We start from the raw sequence: 15034 nt of genomic DNA, 5'->3' as shown, positions 1-15034 counted from the left end.
ATCGGAAAATTTTGTAACTTGAGATTTACATTAACAATATATTTGGCTATAATGTATTAAAATTTCATTAATCTCATACAAATACATCGCAAGCCATATATTTTTAAAGTGAACGTTTCCTTCCGAAGACGCCTAAAATCACAAAATCCGTACCAGAATAAGAAAAAAAATATAAATTTGACTGTAAAACGAAAGTGCTGCATATAGCCTTACGCAGAATAAAACAAGGAAAATATTGGTGTATCACATTTTGTGATACGTTTATCGGTTCGCTCGTAATTAAAGCGTAAATTCGAGTGTCCATAATAAAAATCCTATAGTAAGAGGAGTCGTCAGGAACCTAATCTGATCAGTTTAAACAAATAAAAATAAAATAAAAACAAATGATGTATACATAACATAATAATGTAATATACATAGCGGTATTACTACGAAGAACAATATCCAGTAGAGACGAACTCCGATGCAGAAGCACTGAGTCGAGCAGGTCGAGCCGCGAGCTGTATTACTGCATGAGCTAAGACCGCAGAGACCAGAGTGGCACCTGAGTTGCTTTGCTCAACGCTCTGGCTAGAGTCGAGAACGGTGGGGTGAGCGTTGAGCGGGCGAGTTCCGAGGGTGGGGGGAGCGGTGAACGGCCACCACTCACCCGCTCCGAGACAAATCGTCCGTTCCCTTACAAGCAGGTTGTTGCAAGTAGTTCCTATGTTATCCGCTAGGTGGCTCTCTGTCCTGTTGCTCGCATCAACTGCCCAGAGGGCAGGACGTGCGACTGAAATGATCGCCGACAGAGTGCGATGCGAAGTTAAGCTGCGCCAGACACTGCACGCGGCAGACGACGCACAGAGACGGCACGGCATATGTGAAACACAAAATCCAATGGGGCACTGCACAATGCAGGCAGCCAAGGTAGAAGCAGGGCAGAGGCTGGCGCTGGCTGTGTTGTGTGGCGTGCACTGTGCTGTGACCAGCAGAGGCGCTGCTGATATGCTCCGTCTCTCTCTCTCTCTCTGCCGTGGGAAACGTTTGGAGCTACCATTCTTTTTTTCTGAATCACTGATTGTTCACTCCTTTGAAATATTCAACTCTATGAATCAGTTCAAGAGCGGATCCCCCATCTCTACCTGATACAAACTAGGCAGGTTACAGCCACAGGTCAGATACCATATGAAAACCAAAACCACTTCTTAATTGATTACCAAAAATGCAGTGGAGAATGAATATTATGGCAGCAGTAACTTGAGTCCAAGTCAGTAAATATGACAACAAACAAAGAGGGTCATATGTTGAAATTCGTTGAAACATAAGTTGCTGCAGTTACAGAAAGTGTAATTATGACAAATAATTCAGTGAAACTTATTTTTAATACAGATTTTTTCTATGCCATCAACTTTCAAAATCCATAAATAGCTATTCAGAAAAGTCAAGTTAATAGATGGGAAGTCTTATCTAAATAAAAGTAACTGCTCTGGGATGGAGCCCTTATGATATATAACAGACAGTCACATATCTGAGTAATCTGCTGTTCCATCAAATATGTGGCAGCAGAATGCTTCAGTGACAAGCAACCACACAGTTAACATACCACGGGTATAGTTTTCTGTTACAGTAACCCATATGTTAAAAATTGGACAGGAAATATCCTACATTACCTAAGTCTTTGTACCTTTGTCTGACAGAAAAAACAGGCCGTTATGTAGCAGGAGAAATATATAGTTAAATACTAAATAATTGTTAGGGATGTCAAATCACACAATTTTAAAGAAAAAATTGTGATGACAGTTCACAAATTTACAATAGCGAATATACTATTCCTGTTGATGATATGATAAATATGTGGATAATTATGAGTAAAGAATAATGTTGACACTAGCAGCGATAATTTGACAAACAATGTAGTGGTATGAATATAAATAATAGCAACAAAGTGGAGGAAACATCTGATAAGAATTATCATAAAATATAACAGAAACCATTCAGACACAATTTGAAATAAGTGTCCCCCCCCCCCCCCCCTGTTTGAGATTATGGTAGACTTATCAGTGGCCCCTTTTCATCCCATTTAAATGTACCTCATGTGAGAATAAAGCCTTCCACTACTTAACAGTGCTGTTGGCAAGCAGAATTCATCATTTAATGTGTATTTTCCCACACTCGTACACTGCCATTCAGCATCTTGTGTTGTGACTAATCAATCGGACAACCTTTTCCCGTGCTTTGCATGTCAAATGGCAGTGTTCTTGCAGCCATTCTAATCGTTGTGCCCTGTAACATTAGGTGAGAAGATGTGAGACAACTCCTATACCTCATTGGGAGATGGCTGTACATCTTATCACAGATTGTCCAAGATGTAATTGCCAAGCAATTTGCTACACAGTGGTTCATCTCTCTGAGTGCCTGCACAACCTTGGAGATTGAATGCCCCATTTGTCAAGCACCAGCGATCTAATGGTGATCAAGTATGATAATATCGTGGTTTGCCTTTGTCCTGCTAACAGTTAGTGTAAGGTCTGACAATGTCCCATTCATGTGCTACACTGAACTGTACCATCCATATGGTGACAGGTCTACTCTTTCCTTAACACAGAACAAAATATGTTGGAAATCCTGTTTTGTGTATTCCTCTCTCTGTGTGTGTGTGTGTGTGTGTGTGTGTGTGTGTGTGTGTGTTGTCCTCTGTGTGTGTGTGTGTGTGTGTGTGTGTGTGTGTGTTGTTGTTGTTGTTGTTGTTGTTGTTGTTGTTTTGATGGCCATTTTGCTAATTGTCTTTCCACAACATTTTGTTTCAGATGCATGGCATAAATTTGTCACTATTGGTGAAATACTTCTTGTAGGTTATCTGTTTCATTACATACCATTCTTCTTTGTGGAAAGGACACTTTTTCTGCATCACTACTTACCTGCATTTACCTTCAAAGTGCTACTGACAGCTGCTATGGTAGAACATATGCTATATTTTGTGAGGTGAGTTACTAACTTTTAAATGGGAATGGTGACGGAAGTTTAACCTGTAAACCCTCAATTCTTTTAAAGAATTGAACTCCCATGCATAAAATAACTTTAGACTTCTAGTTACTTTACAAATGAGGCGATGCATTAAACATTTTATATTAAGCATGTAAGTGAGAAAAAGTTTACAAAAGTTTGAAATCATGTTTAAAGTTTATTGGAAGTTGCTAAGTACTCTTACTATCAAACACTGGATGAGTCAAGTCTGGGTAATTTGTACTCAATTTTAAGCAAAGTCTTATTTTTTTTCTTGCCTCTGAATATGTGTTATGTCATATCTTCTGCACTATGTGCCGTGCAACAGTATAATTTTGTTGGTATATTCTGTGGTATATGTGATACTGTCTACAGTGTGTGTTGCAAATAGAGTTAATAGTAAAGAAGTAATAAATTAAAACTTGATATTAGATGCTGACGTTTTATTGCATAAACAGTGAAATTTAATAAGTGATAAAGGTTTTTTCCTTTCATCGTTTTGTGGGGGGACAATGAGAACAAGTTTTGGAATTATGTGTAAAGTTTTTGGGAGGTCACTAAATGCTGTCATTCTTAAATACTGTGTGAATAATATCTGCATTCTTGCACACATTCTTTTGACTCAAGATATATAGACAGTTTCTAACTTTAATACTTGTCTTACTGTAATAAAGCTTTATCATAACATTATATATCTTAATGAGTAGATTATGACAGCGTTTTAAATTTTTAAATTTGGACAATAATTATATGAAATATTGAAAATCAAATTTTTGCTGTCCCTGGAAGCCATTAGGAAGGCAATTTACAACTGGGAAAATGTATCGTGAACCAGGTTGGCCATTAAGTAATATAGATATTTGTCCAAACATCAGAAGTTGTTAATTGCTTTCATTCTCTTTTGCTTCCATTTAAATGTCACAGGGCCCTTAATTTACAGATTCATGGTCCTGGAATATATGTCCTAATAAATAGTAAATATGGAGAATATCATAGTAGTAGCAATATATCAAACCAATATTTTATCTGCTTAGTTTACATTATGTGCCAGATCAGAATATCAGTAAGAGTGACTGTTCTTTAGGATCAACTAGTCTTCCAGTGTACGGGTGCAGAGTTTCCTGTTCTGACATTTGGTTGTAACCTTTTACTCTGCAAGTATGCTGGCACAGTTCAGGAAATTTACTGTATTTGCCTGACTCTGAAATGGCTTTTTCTGAAATTCATCATTCAAAAAATACAGGGTCATCCTGTATTTGCAGATTAAACTATTGCTGCTGAAGTCAACAGATCAAGCTTTGGCAACTGTGGTCACATGCAGATTTAATTTGAAAAATTTGTAAAGGTTGTAGGGAGAACAGTGACACCAGCTTGGTCAAGCACTAGAGCGAATGTGGGGCGAGAATTTTTGAGTGAGCAGCAAATTTCGTCATGCTGCCAACCACAGGAATGTACACAGCATAACTTGGCTTTTTATGAACATCTACCAGGTTTAAACTGCAGTTTGCCTGAATCCATTTGTATTCAGAATTAAATTGAGTTTAAAATTGGGCAAATACTTGACAATAGTATACATTTCTACAGGAGACAAATTAATGCTAATAAAAATATGTTCACACAAAACACTTGAAACACAGCACAAGAAATGAAAAACTGGCTTCAAGAACAGCGCTAAAGCTGATACTGCTCTACCGCACTGTTGATTTACAAGGTTGGTTACAGCAGTAAGATTTTTGCAGGAAGAAAATTTGTTGAAACATGTGGCAGCAGATAAGGAATAAATAAAAGAACACCACTTCTGCATGCCAAACTTTGGGGGAACTGAAACAGGGAAGATCTCATTAATTGGAGCAGCAGGTCGTTCAGTCCATCCAAGAGAGACACAATAAAAGTTCGCCAGTTACTCAAAAAATTGTCCAAATGAAGGTGCTAAGGACATTTTTTAGCTGTACGGGTTGTGAAATTCCAAAGAAGTACTGGCTGGTGTGTGAGGAGGATGATGAAGAGGGTGTGGCTTATATTACGACATAGAATAGCAATAGCAGCGCAACTTCCTATGGTGTTTGACGAAAAACTAAGTGCGTATCAGCATCAGATAATCAATCTGTGGAAACTACATGACTATTGGCCAGGCCCTTGGGCCACACAGGTCAGACACCTGTTTATTTTGATACGCCATCAAATTTTACTGTTGACATGAAGTACATCAAAAGTGTTCCTGTAAGAAGTTATTGAAATGAAAAGCCAGCATAACAGCATTACTGGGTGCCCTGGCAGATGTAAGGAAGCTCCCACCATAAGTGATTCTTCACAGGAAAACAGTACCAAAATAAAAACTACCTGCAGAACGTATCTTTAGATGTCAAGAAAAGGAATGGATGACAAGTGATTTGATGCTACATTGGCTGAAAGCTGATTAGAACAGAATACCGGACTCTTCACTTAACAGAAGGAAAATGCTGGGGCTGGTTTCTTTGAAGTTACATACCATGCAGGATTTTAAGTATCTGATAACAAAGCACAACACAGACCTGGTAATGATTCCAAGTGACATGACCATATTACTTTAAGTAATAGATATTGTTGTGAATAAACTTTTCAAGATTCATCTGCGAGTTTTACAGTCAGTGGCGTCTTCAAGGAGACCATACCCTCACAGTGGAAGGGAAGTTGAAGAAATCCTCAATATCCATGCCAGGCCAGTGGATCCTTACAGCCTGGGGCAGAATCTCAAGTGACTCTGTTGCAATAGGTTTCAAAAAGTGCTACCAATCCATAGCTATGGATGACTCAGAAGGTGACATAGGCATATTATGGAGGGAGTGTCAGGAAGGAAGAAATGGCAGTAGGCTTACGTATGAAGAGGATGATACCACTGATGATGATAGTGATGATTAAAAGTAGTGATACCACAAGCTCCTGGCTTCAATAGTAGGCAGAAAAGGGAAGTGAAGATAAAAGTTAATGTAAACCATTTATTTTTGTTTATTTTATTTCTCCTGATACTATTAAATGTAGATGATCAATAAATTGCATAAATTAGAACAGATATAATGTTGACTTTTCTAGACATATGATTTATATTGATAAAACAGTTCGTTATACGGATTTGTTAAAAATGAAATTCTCTTGAGGAGAGCTGTCTTATAGTTTGGTAAATATGGCAACTGGTATTTCTCAATCACTTCCTGATGCTCAGTCTCTATCCCCTGAAATTGGCGTGTAGGTTGAGAATGTCCAAGCTTATTCTGGTACTGGTGACGAGGGGTGGCAGATCTACCTGCCAACAGATCAAGCACCATCAGCACAGGGCCGTGAAACTGAGATAGTCCAGCCGAGGTCTGTGGGAGCAGTGGAGGAAGCAGCACTCCAGAGGCAGCAGGCTGTGCTAGTATGACAGGGACGGAGAGACCAGCGAGTGTGGGCCCAGGTTGTAATGGGGCATGGGCTACATTGTGTAATTGCAAGGAGCACAGATGGTGGTGGCTCTGGTGCTCGATCCAGAAGTCAGAGGGACACCGATTGCGACTGTGGTCACAGTCAGAGCTGGTTGCGATGATGGGTCAGAAGGCTGTGGCCGGCCATGCAGTCAAACAGCTGATGGCCCCTATGGCCTACAATGACTCAATGGGGGTGTTCTGATAGGAGGTGAGGAAGCTGTAGAGTACTTCATCGGTAGATGACATCAGCAAGGCCTTCCACATCTGTGTTTTAAAAGTATGGATCATCTGCCCGGCCTCTGCATTGGAAGTGGGGTGAAATGGGGCAGCAGTCAGGTATTTGATGCTGTTTTGGTGAGACAAGGCCTGAACTGCAGTGACATCAGTTGGGAACCGATGTCTGACAGCAGAGTTTATGCACTCCTTGGGTGGCTAATGTCATTGGCAAGGCACATTCAGTAGCACGGGTGCTAGTGGAAGGCATCTGCACTGTATAAGGGAAATTTGAGAGGGCATCCACCACCACCACCACCAGCCACATAACTGCCTGAAACAGTCTGGCAGAATCCTATGGGTGGTCAGGACAGAGCCATGGCGAGAAATATTGCCTGGGGGCCGTTTGATTGAGGGAACAGGCACGAAAGGAGAGGCATGCGCATACAATGTCAGCGTCTATGCTGGGTGTAATTCTCATTAACGTTTTTCATTTATTAATTTTGCAGCTGTCGGACTCAAGTATGAAAGCTTCACAAAGAATACACTTCGCTAATAATTGAACTTGACCAAGTGCCTAATATAAACCCATTTTCTTATAATTTATGAATATCAAAGTTTTTCAGTCATAAAATGGAAAAATATCACTTTGAAAGAGTAACAGTACAGACCATATTATTTTATTGTATTGAATGGGAAAAAAAAAAAAAAAACAAAAAAAAAAAAAAACCGAATCATAAATTACTTTTACCCTACCAACTGACATAATACTTTCAAAGTCAAAATCAACTCGTTAACAAATTTCTTCAAATAATTAATGTGTGATGCGGTTGCATGCAGCCATTCCTTACGAAAGCCTAACAACAACACCCGCATACATGGACAAGACCAATAGTGCTTGTGTATAGTTGACATTGACTAGTAAGGCAGTTCCCCCAACAGAAAGAGGGTGTGCGCACACACACACCGCCCCCTCTAGCCAAATAGAATTTTTCCCAAAAGATTCCAGAAAAAGTTTTTGAAAACTCAAAAAGAAACTTTACATCCCAAAGAAAGTTATGAATCAATAACAAGATCCCCAGAGAAACATGCAACCTCGTGCTAATGAACAACCGAGCAATGGCTCCCTCCTCCTGAATCATCACACTGTAATATGATAGAAATAGCAGGCACATTTTACATTGTCTCCCCCTAAACCTAAAATTAAAATTTGTTTGCATTTTATTTGAATATGTGGTAAGTAGACACAGGATGTATACGGAAGATCAAATTGGTTATACAGGGGGTCCCAGGAAGAATGGTCTGAGGGATGTGATGGGACCAATGATTCAAAGAAAATCTAGTAAACATGGGCTCTAAAATGCATAACTTAAGAACAGTGAGCTCATGTTCATCTTTGCTAATGCGAAACACATCTCTTCTACTGAACCAAGTGCTGAATATTGACTGTTCTTCCTGGGACACTCAGTGTGAGTAACATCACACTTTACTACTGTAAAGGCATCTTCATGTAAATCATTAAATGTTATGTATGCAGGTTGTGTGAAAAACATTGTCATTGCAAAATAATTAGATCTTAAACAACTCAGAACATTGCATATCTTCCCATTATCTACCTCAACATCACTAAAAATGTTATCTAACACTCCAATAGTATGACTTCTGCGTCCTTCAAATATGTTTCCAAAGGCTCAGCAAATATAGAAGCTACTTCAAATATCCCCAAGGGCAAATATTGGTCAGACTATGCAAGAGGAATCCACCCTCTCAGGGCATTTATATAAATTGAAGCATATGAAGGCAACATATATACAGTAAAACTTCGTTTATACGTATTTCGATGGACTACAGAAAAAAATGTGTAAGTGTGAAAAACATGTATATGAAATATAGCACCATACTATCAAATTAATTGGTAAACACAAATGAAAAATCCAGTAATTAAAAAGTTACACTCTACAAAACATTATATAGGCTTACTAGGTTCCATACTTAACAAGAAAATAAAGAAAAATGAAACCTCTAAACAGAAGAAAACGTCATTTTTTTAAAAAAGTCTGTAGATTTTGCTTGTTTTTTCTTTGACGCAGCAGCAGTGTACATTGTACCCTCAAAACAGGATAACTCTGTCATTATTTTGTCAGAAACATTGAAGGAGGAGTATGTGAAGGCAAATAAATTTAATATGTACTGCAGTCATGAAAAATTTCTATTTCCACAGAAGTTGTAGATTTTCTCTGTAGATTTTCTCATTTGTATTCTCGGGGGCATATCCTGGCCGTACTTCACACCTAATAGCATCCGTAAGTTTTTTTTTTTAATAGCTCTAACTTTTTATTCTGTTTTTGTATTCAGGATGTCGTAAGCTACACAGTGCTTCATCTACCTCAGAATATTTCTATCAATTCCATTATACATGTGACACACCATGTAAATTTAGGAGTCATATTGATAAACATTGTGTGTCAGACAGCTGCAGCTAGTGCTCTAAGTGATTGATTTCTCCATTCAGTAAACATAAGACGCATGCTTCCTTTGATCAAATCTAAGGAAAGGCGCTAGATTTGATCAAAGAAAATTTGACTAATGCCTAACTTTGACAAAGTTTCTTATTACACTATCAAATTTTATTATAGTCTAATATCAGCCTTACCAATCTACTTTCCGGCAACCCAGTCTGAAACACTGCATCATAAGTTGTGCGCACTGTGGATATTTCGCCGGGACACGAAAAAAACAAAGTGCAAAAAACATATAAGTGGAGTTTTACTGTATTTGTCGACATGTAAGTTAATTACTTACCAATTGTTTACCAAACAGTTGTGGCCTGAGCTCCCAGTTGGTGCACATCGACAGCGCAGAAAGATACATATATAGCTTCTATTCTGTGTTTACTTCGTAGATTCTTACTTAAATTGCGTGTGAGTTTCGTGTAGGAGGTGTAATTTCGAGTTTTAGTTATTGTAATCGTAAATTCAGGCAGATTGTAGCGCAGTCGTTAGGCATTTGTACAGGTTAGTTCATACATTCTTTGCGTGTTTCCCTTGCGTTATCTAGGCACGGACGTCAACCTCGTCCCATCTGTCTCCAGATCAGTCTGCTGCTGTGGTTGCCCCGGTTGTTGCCCGCAGTGGGGCTGAGCCCTCGCCTGTGGTTGATTGGGAGTTCATTCCAAGGCATGGCAGGCAGCTAAAGACATCCCCGGAGGCTGATCAGAAACCCTTCCCGCTGCGTCTGACAAACAGGTTTCAGGTGCTGTCTCTGGCTGAGCCAGATGCAGCTGCCTGCCCTGTTTCAGAGGATGATTCTCAGCCTTCAAGGTCTGGGCAATCGCAGAGGGTGGGCTTATTGGTAATTGGGAGCTCCAATGTTAGGCGCGTTATGGGGCCCCTTAGGGATATGGCAGCTAAAGGGGGGGAAGAAATCCAGTGTGCACTCCGTGTGCATTCCGGGTGGGGTCATTCCTGATGTGGAAAGGGTCCTTCCGGATGCCATGAAGAGCACAGGGTGCAGCCAGCTGCAGGTGGTGGCATATGTCGGCACTAATGACGTGTGTTGCTTTGGATCTGAGGAAATTCTCTCTGGATTCCAGCGGCTACCTGATTTGGTAAAAGCTGCCGGTCTTGCTTACGAGATGAAGGCAGAGCTCACCATCTGCAGCATCGTTGACAGAACCAACTGCGGACCTTTGGTGCAGAGCCGGGTGGAGGGTCTGAATCAGAGGCTCAGACGGTTTTGTGACCATGTTGGCTGCAGATTCCTTGACATGCGCCATAGGGTGGTGGGGTTTCGGGTTCCGCTGAATAGGTCAGGAGTTCACTATACTCAGCCGGCGGCTACACGTGTAGCGGAGGCTGTGTGGCGTGGACTGGGCGGTTTTTAGGTTAGAAGGCCTCGGGAAAGTACGGGTGGGCTGCAATCTCAAAAGGTGCATGGCAAATACAGGACGTGCTTGGATCAAGGAACAGTCGGAATTGTAGTTGTAAATTGTTGTAGTTGTGCTGGGAAAGTCCCTGAGCTTCAAGCACTAATAGAAAGCACAGAAGCTGAAATCGCTATAGGTACAGAAAGCTGGCTAAAGCCTGAAATAAGTTCTGCAGAAATTTTTACGAAGTCTTACACGGTGTTCAGGAAAGGTAGATAGGCAGAATTGGTGATGGAGTGTTTGTGTCTGTCAGTAGTGGTTTATCTTGTAGTGAAGTCGAAGTAGATACTCCGTGCAAATTGGTATGGGTGGAGGTTATACTTAACAGCCGAACTAAGTTAATAATTGGCTTCTTCTATCGACCCCCAGACTCCGATGATATAGTTGCTGAACAGTTCAGAGAAAATTTGAGTCTCGTAACAAATAAATACCCCACTCGATGATTAATAGAACATCTCATATAAAGATGTGAAACAAATACTAACAAAGAGATAGAGGGGCTGGCCAGTACTTACCTCAGCTCAGTACAGCCGATAGATACACATAAAACAGAACCGAAAATTTACGTTCCTAGCTTTCGTAACAAATGTTCCTTCATCGGGGAGGAGAGAGGGGAAAGAAAGGGAAGAAGGGAAAGGAGATTCAGTTACTCACAACCCAGGTTGTGAAGCAACAGGGAAAGGAAAATAGGGAGGGTAGCAAGGATGGAGGCATGGTTGTCAGAGGGAAGCCAAAGATCTTCCAGCTGCTTACAAACGTCAACCAACTCATTCTGTGTCTGCTCTGGGAACAGTATTCACAGCGGCGCTGCTTTTTGGCTGGTGTAATGTGTTACAAGGCAGTGACCAAATAATGTTGAAGTAAACCTGCTGATTAACTTTTAATCTGTTGAGCTAAAAAGTTGCTAATTCCCTATAAGAATTGAAGCAGATAACAAAATGAGATTTCTATTAAGGCAACACAAAAAACGGTGGTAAAAATTTCTAGTTTCCTAAAACATTTTGATGTTAGTTATAGTTGTTAGCAAACTAGAAAACAGAGCTAAATTACGATAAATTCAGATAATATATAGGGCTGCTACTCTTCAAGGGAAAACTAGGTGTAACACATTATGTTAAAAAAATCTGCTACAGTAACTAAATCATAAGTGTGATTTGTTATAAATTGCTCGTAGATTATGCAGAGGGCAATGGTAACTTCTGAAAATTCTCAAAAACGCTCATTTGTTTGCGTTGATATACAGTGAAATTTAGGGTATTACCTCTGTATTTCAACAGCTGTAAAAAATTGAGGTGGTGGAATCATTTAACCATTCACTAGCCTTTGTTTAATATTTTTACTTTTGTGTTTATCATAAATATTTGTTTTTTAAATTAATCTGTATATCTGATTTGTTTCGAACTTACGGCAGTTTCTTGAATTTATATTATGCTTTCTGTATTCCACTGCTTGATGCTGCAGGAACACCTCTCATTAAATTATTCATTCTGAAACTTATCTTCCAGGGATGTCTTAAACTGGCAGCTAGTATCCTTTTTCTTCAAGATGTCCACGGCGTTTTGGTTGTTAGCAGTTTTTATTGTTTTCCGCCGGTTTACAGTACTAAGTTATGGAACAACATCACTTACAACAGCAGACATTTTGAGTCTACGTTGGAAAGACAGCTGGGATTTCATAGTTCACAGGCAATAACCATGAGGTGAGTTTGTTCGCTACTTGTCTAAAATGGGTTACAGACAGATATTGCTGTATAGGTAGCCTATTTTGCTCTTGCATTCGCTTTCTGAGTCATTGGAAGCACAGTTAGAATTTTGCTATAAGTGAAGGTATTAAAAGGGGGAAAGATTAATTGTAAAAGCATGCCTTGAACAATTGCCAAGACACTCTTTGTAGTCCCACTGTAGTATAATACATTTTTGTTTGGGTTTTCTTTTAACTAATGGAAAGAGCTTTTATCGTAATTTTTATTTCCAAACTATGACTAGTCTGCCAAGTGTGTCTGAGATGTAATTGCTGATGAGGATGTAAAAAACACTGGAGAGAAAAAAAGCAAAATCACTTAAGTTAAAATGACTATGACTTTTTTTTTTTAAACAAGGCAGAATGTTTGAATAGCTCTTACATTCCCCAAACTTTAAGATTTGAAGAATTGTGCATTTGGAATATTTGAAATACTTTGATACTTCCTTTATTACACTATTTCTGTTAGAATTCTTTAGTGTACATAGCATGTTTATAAATTCCCATTACACACTTGTGTGGGCTTACAGTAGGGAACAAGTAGGTAGCATTTTGAATTGAAACTCATGTCTCAAAAAGTACTTGAGAAACAAGTGTGTCAGATAATTAATTCCACTTTTTACATGTGCTCAGAGAAAGAGCAGTAGTAATTTACTGTGATTCTGGCGATTACTACATTTGTAACCAGTTAATGTAATAACAATTTGCAATGCTAAGGAACAAGTGAAAATGTGTAGTTTTCGTGTCTTGTATTGTACAGTCAGCATCTATTCTTCCAGTTTGAGCCACATTATATTAAATTACCACAGTACTGGTTAAGACTACATTGTTACCACCTTAGAAGGCTGGATTTAAATGTAATAATTCTTGGAGTCACAGTATATTGTCACTACTCCATCATCCAACAGGCAAGGGGAATTATTAATTTGTGTGTTTATTCCTCTGGCACGGAAACAGAAAGTTTCAAAAAATGAGTTATTCTTGAAAATGATACCTACTTGCTTCCCACTACTATCCCTCTCGGTGTGTTACTGAAATTTAGATATACCTGCATTTTTTCATTGTTAACATCCTTTGTTGCTAATGTTGAAGTTCAGTGATTTTTATCTTTATCATTTACACTATTTTGCCACCAGATTGGGCATTCCACTCATAGATGTGCATCTTTTTGATGAGAACCTTCATTTGTAACACATTCTTCTTGTATGTTTTCCAGACACGAAGAAAATACTTGAAGTGTGGAACATTTTAACAGAATATAAAGTATTGGCTTTCATGCAATTCTGAAACTGAACTCTGCTCATTTTTATTTTACAAGGCTCTGTCTTTTTACCTACACATAGATTTATTATGGCTTCAGATACTCTTCCTAGTAAGAAAGGCAGACTTGACAAAGTCATGAGTTGTACTTAGTATTTCAGTGACATGAAACCAGTAAGGCCTAATTCATAAGTCTGTCATTTGCAAGCAAGTTTGCATATAAAAATGATAGTCGACCTGCATCACGCATTAAATGAATGTTCAGAGCAACTCAGTTTACTGAGTGCTTCCAAAACTACTTAACTGTGTCATCAGGAGCAACTGCTCCTGAAATTTGTGTAAGACAATATATTTCAATATTTTGAGACTTTGTAAAATATTTATACAAAATTTTATATCTTTTTCCTTAGAGAAAATGGCAACTCTTAATTGATTCTGCTGCTATGTTAACGATACTGTTATATATTTCTTAAATGTAATGTTTCATTTTATACCTTTATTTTTAAAATTTTTGAGTTCTGAGATGTTATGATACAGAACTCTACATGAAGACTGCGTATTTCTTGACTATATTTGATGTAGAATGTTTGTAGCACAGTGACAGAATCAGAGTAAATCTGTGTAATTTTATTTATGCAGTAACAAAGGGACCGAATGTCATTAGTGAAAATTAATTTATTTATTAAGTTATATATATATATTTTATTTTTATATTTAAAGCTTTATATTCAATGTTGTCAGTAAATAAAGAGATTTACTTTTGAATTGTGACTGTGTATCATTCTTTTAATCTAAATCGGTACAGATAATAAGTATTTGTTTTTGTTTGTATGTATCCGGTGCGGGAGACAGATTAGTAAACACGTATACAGTCAAAGTAGGATACATAGTGATAGAAAAACCTCCATTTTCTGCTGCACTCCTGGTATTCATTAATGTACACACACGCATCCCCTGTCGGGTTAGCCATTTTTGGCAAACCAGGGGTTCTTGGTAGTGCCAAGCCTCTTAAAACAATAAAGTTTAGACATGCTTCAGCAGTCATTCTTAGTTATTACAGTGGAATGTTATGTGTAATTAAGAATGGAACCTTGAATTTATTTTCTGGGTCACTAGGTTGGCATTAACCTATTATCACTGCCTCAAAGTGACCACTGCATTAAGAATAGGAATGAGTGCAACGTGTGAGGCACCTCTCACTCCCTCTTCATATTAGGTATAATACATCTGCTTGTAAACATGTGTGTTTCCAGTTTCTTATGGACTAAAAATAAATTTTGTCTTTACAATCCACACTCCCAGCAGACTGATGAATAAAGTTAATATAACCATGCATTTAAAAAACAAGATTAACAGTGCAACCCTCTAAAGAAAATTATTTATGTTACATGCCCTTCGAATGACTGCTCGTAGTCAGGCTCATATTTAGGGCTCCTGCTGACACCCATGGGCAAAGAAATCACTGCTGCCA

At 38.6% G+C, this 15034-nt stretch overlaps 1 protein-coding gene across 2 annotated transcripts in view; it reads left to right on the top strand.

Annotated features, from left to right (window-relative positions):
* Positions 1 to 14328, top strand: part of LOC126190635 (protein O-mannosyltransferase 1) — a 126431-nt gene extending 112103 nt beyond the window's left edge. For both annotated transcript variants that reach the window (XM_049931054.1, XM_049931053.1), the window contains 3 exons: positions 2790 to 2964; positions 12069 to 12262; positions 13520 to 14328. In XM_049931054.1, the coding sequence (XP_049787011.1) occupies positions 2790 to 2964; positions 12069 to 12255 (362 nt within the window). In that variant the 3' untranslated portion in view covers positions 12256 to 12262; positions 13520 to 14328. The remainder of the gene's footprint in view (positions 1 to 2789; positions 2965 to 12068; positions 12263 to 13519) is intronic.
* Positions 14329 to 15034: the final 706 nt, after the last annotated feature.

This window comes from Schistocerca cancellata, chromosome 6 (assembly GCF_023864275.1).
Source record: "Schistocerca cancellata isolate TAMUIC-IGC-003103 chromosome 6, iqSchCanc2.1, whole genome shotgun sequence".
Taxonomy (NCBI): domain Eukaryota; kingdom Metazoa; phylum Arthropoda; class Insecta; order Orthoptera; family Acrididae; genus Schistocerca; species Schistocerca cancellata.
Note: the sequence above shows the minus strand (reverse complement) of the source record. Positions and strands in the feature narration are given on the sequence as shown.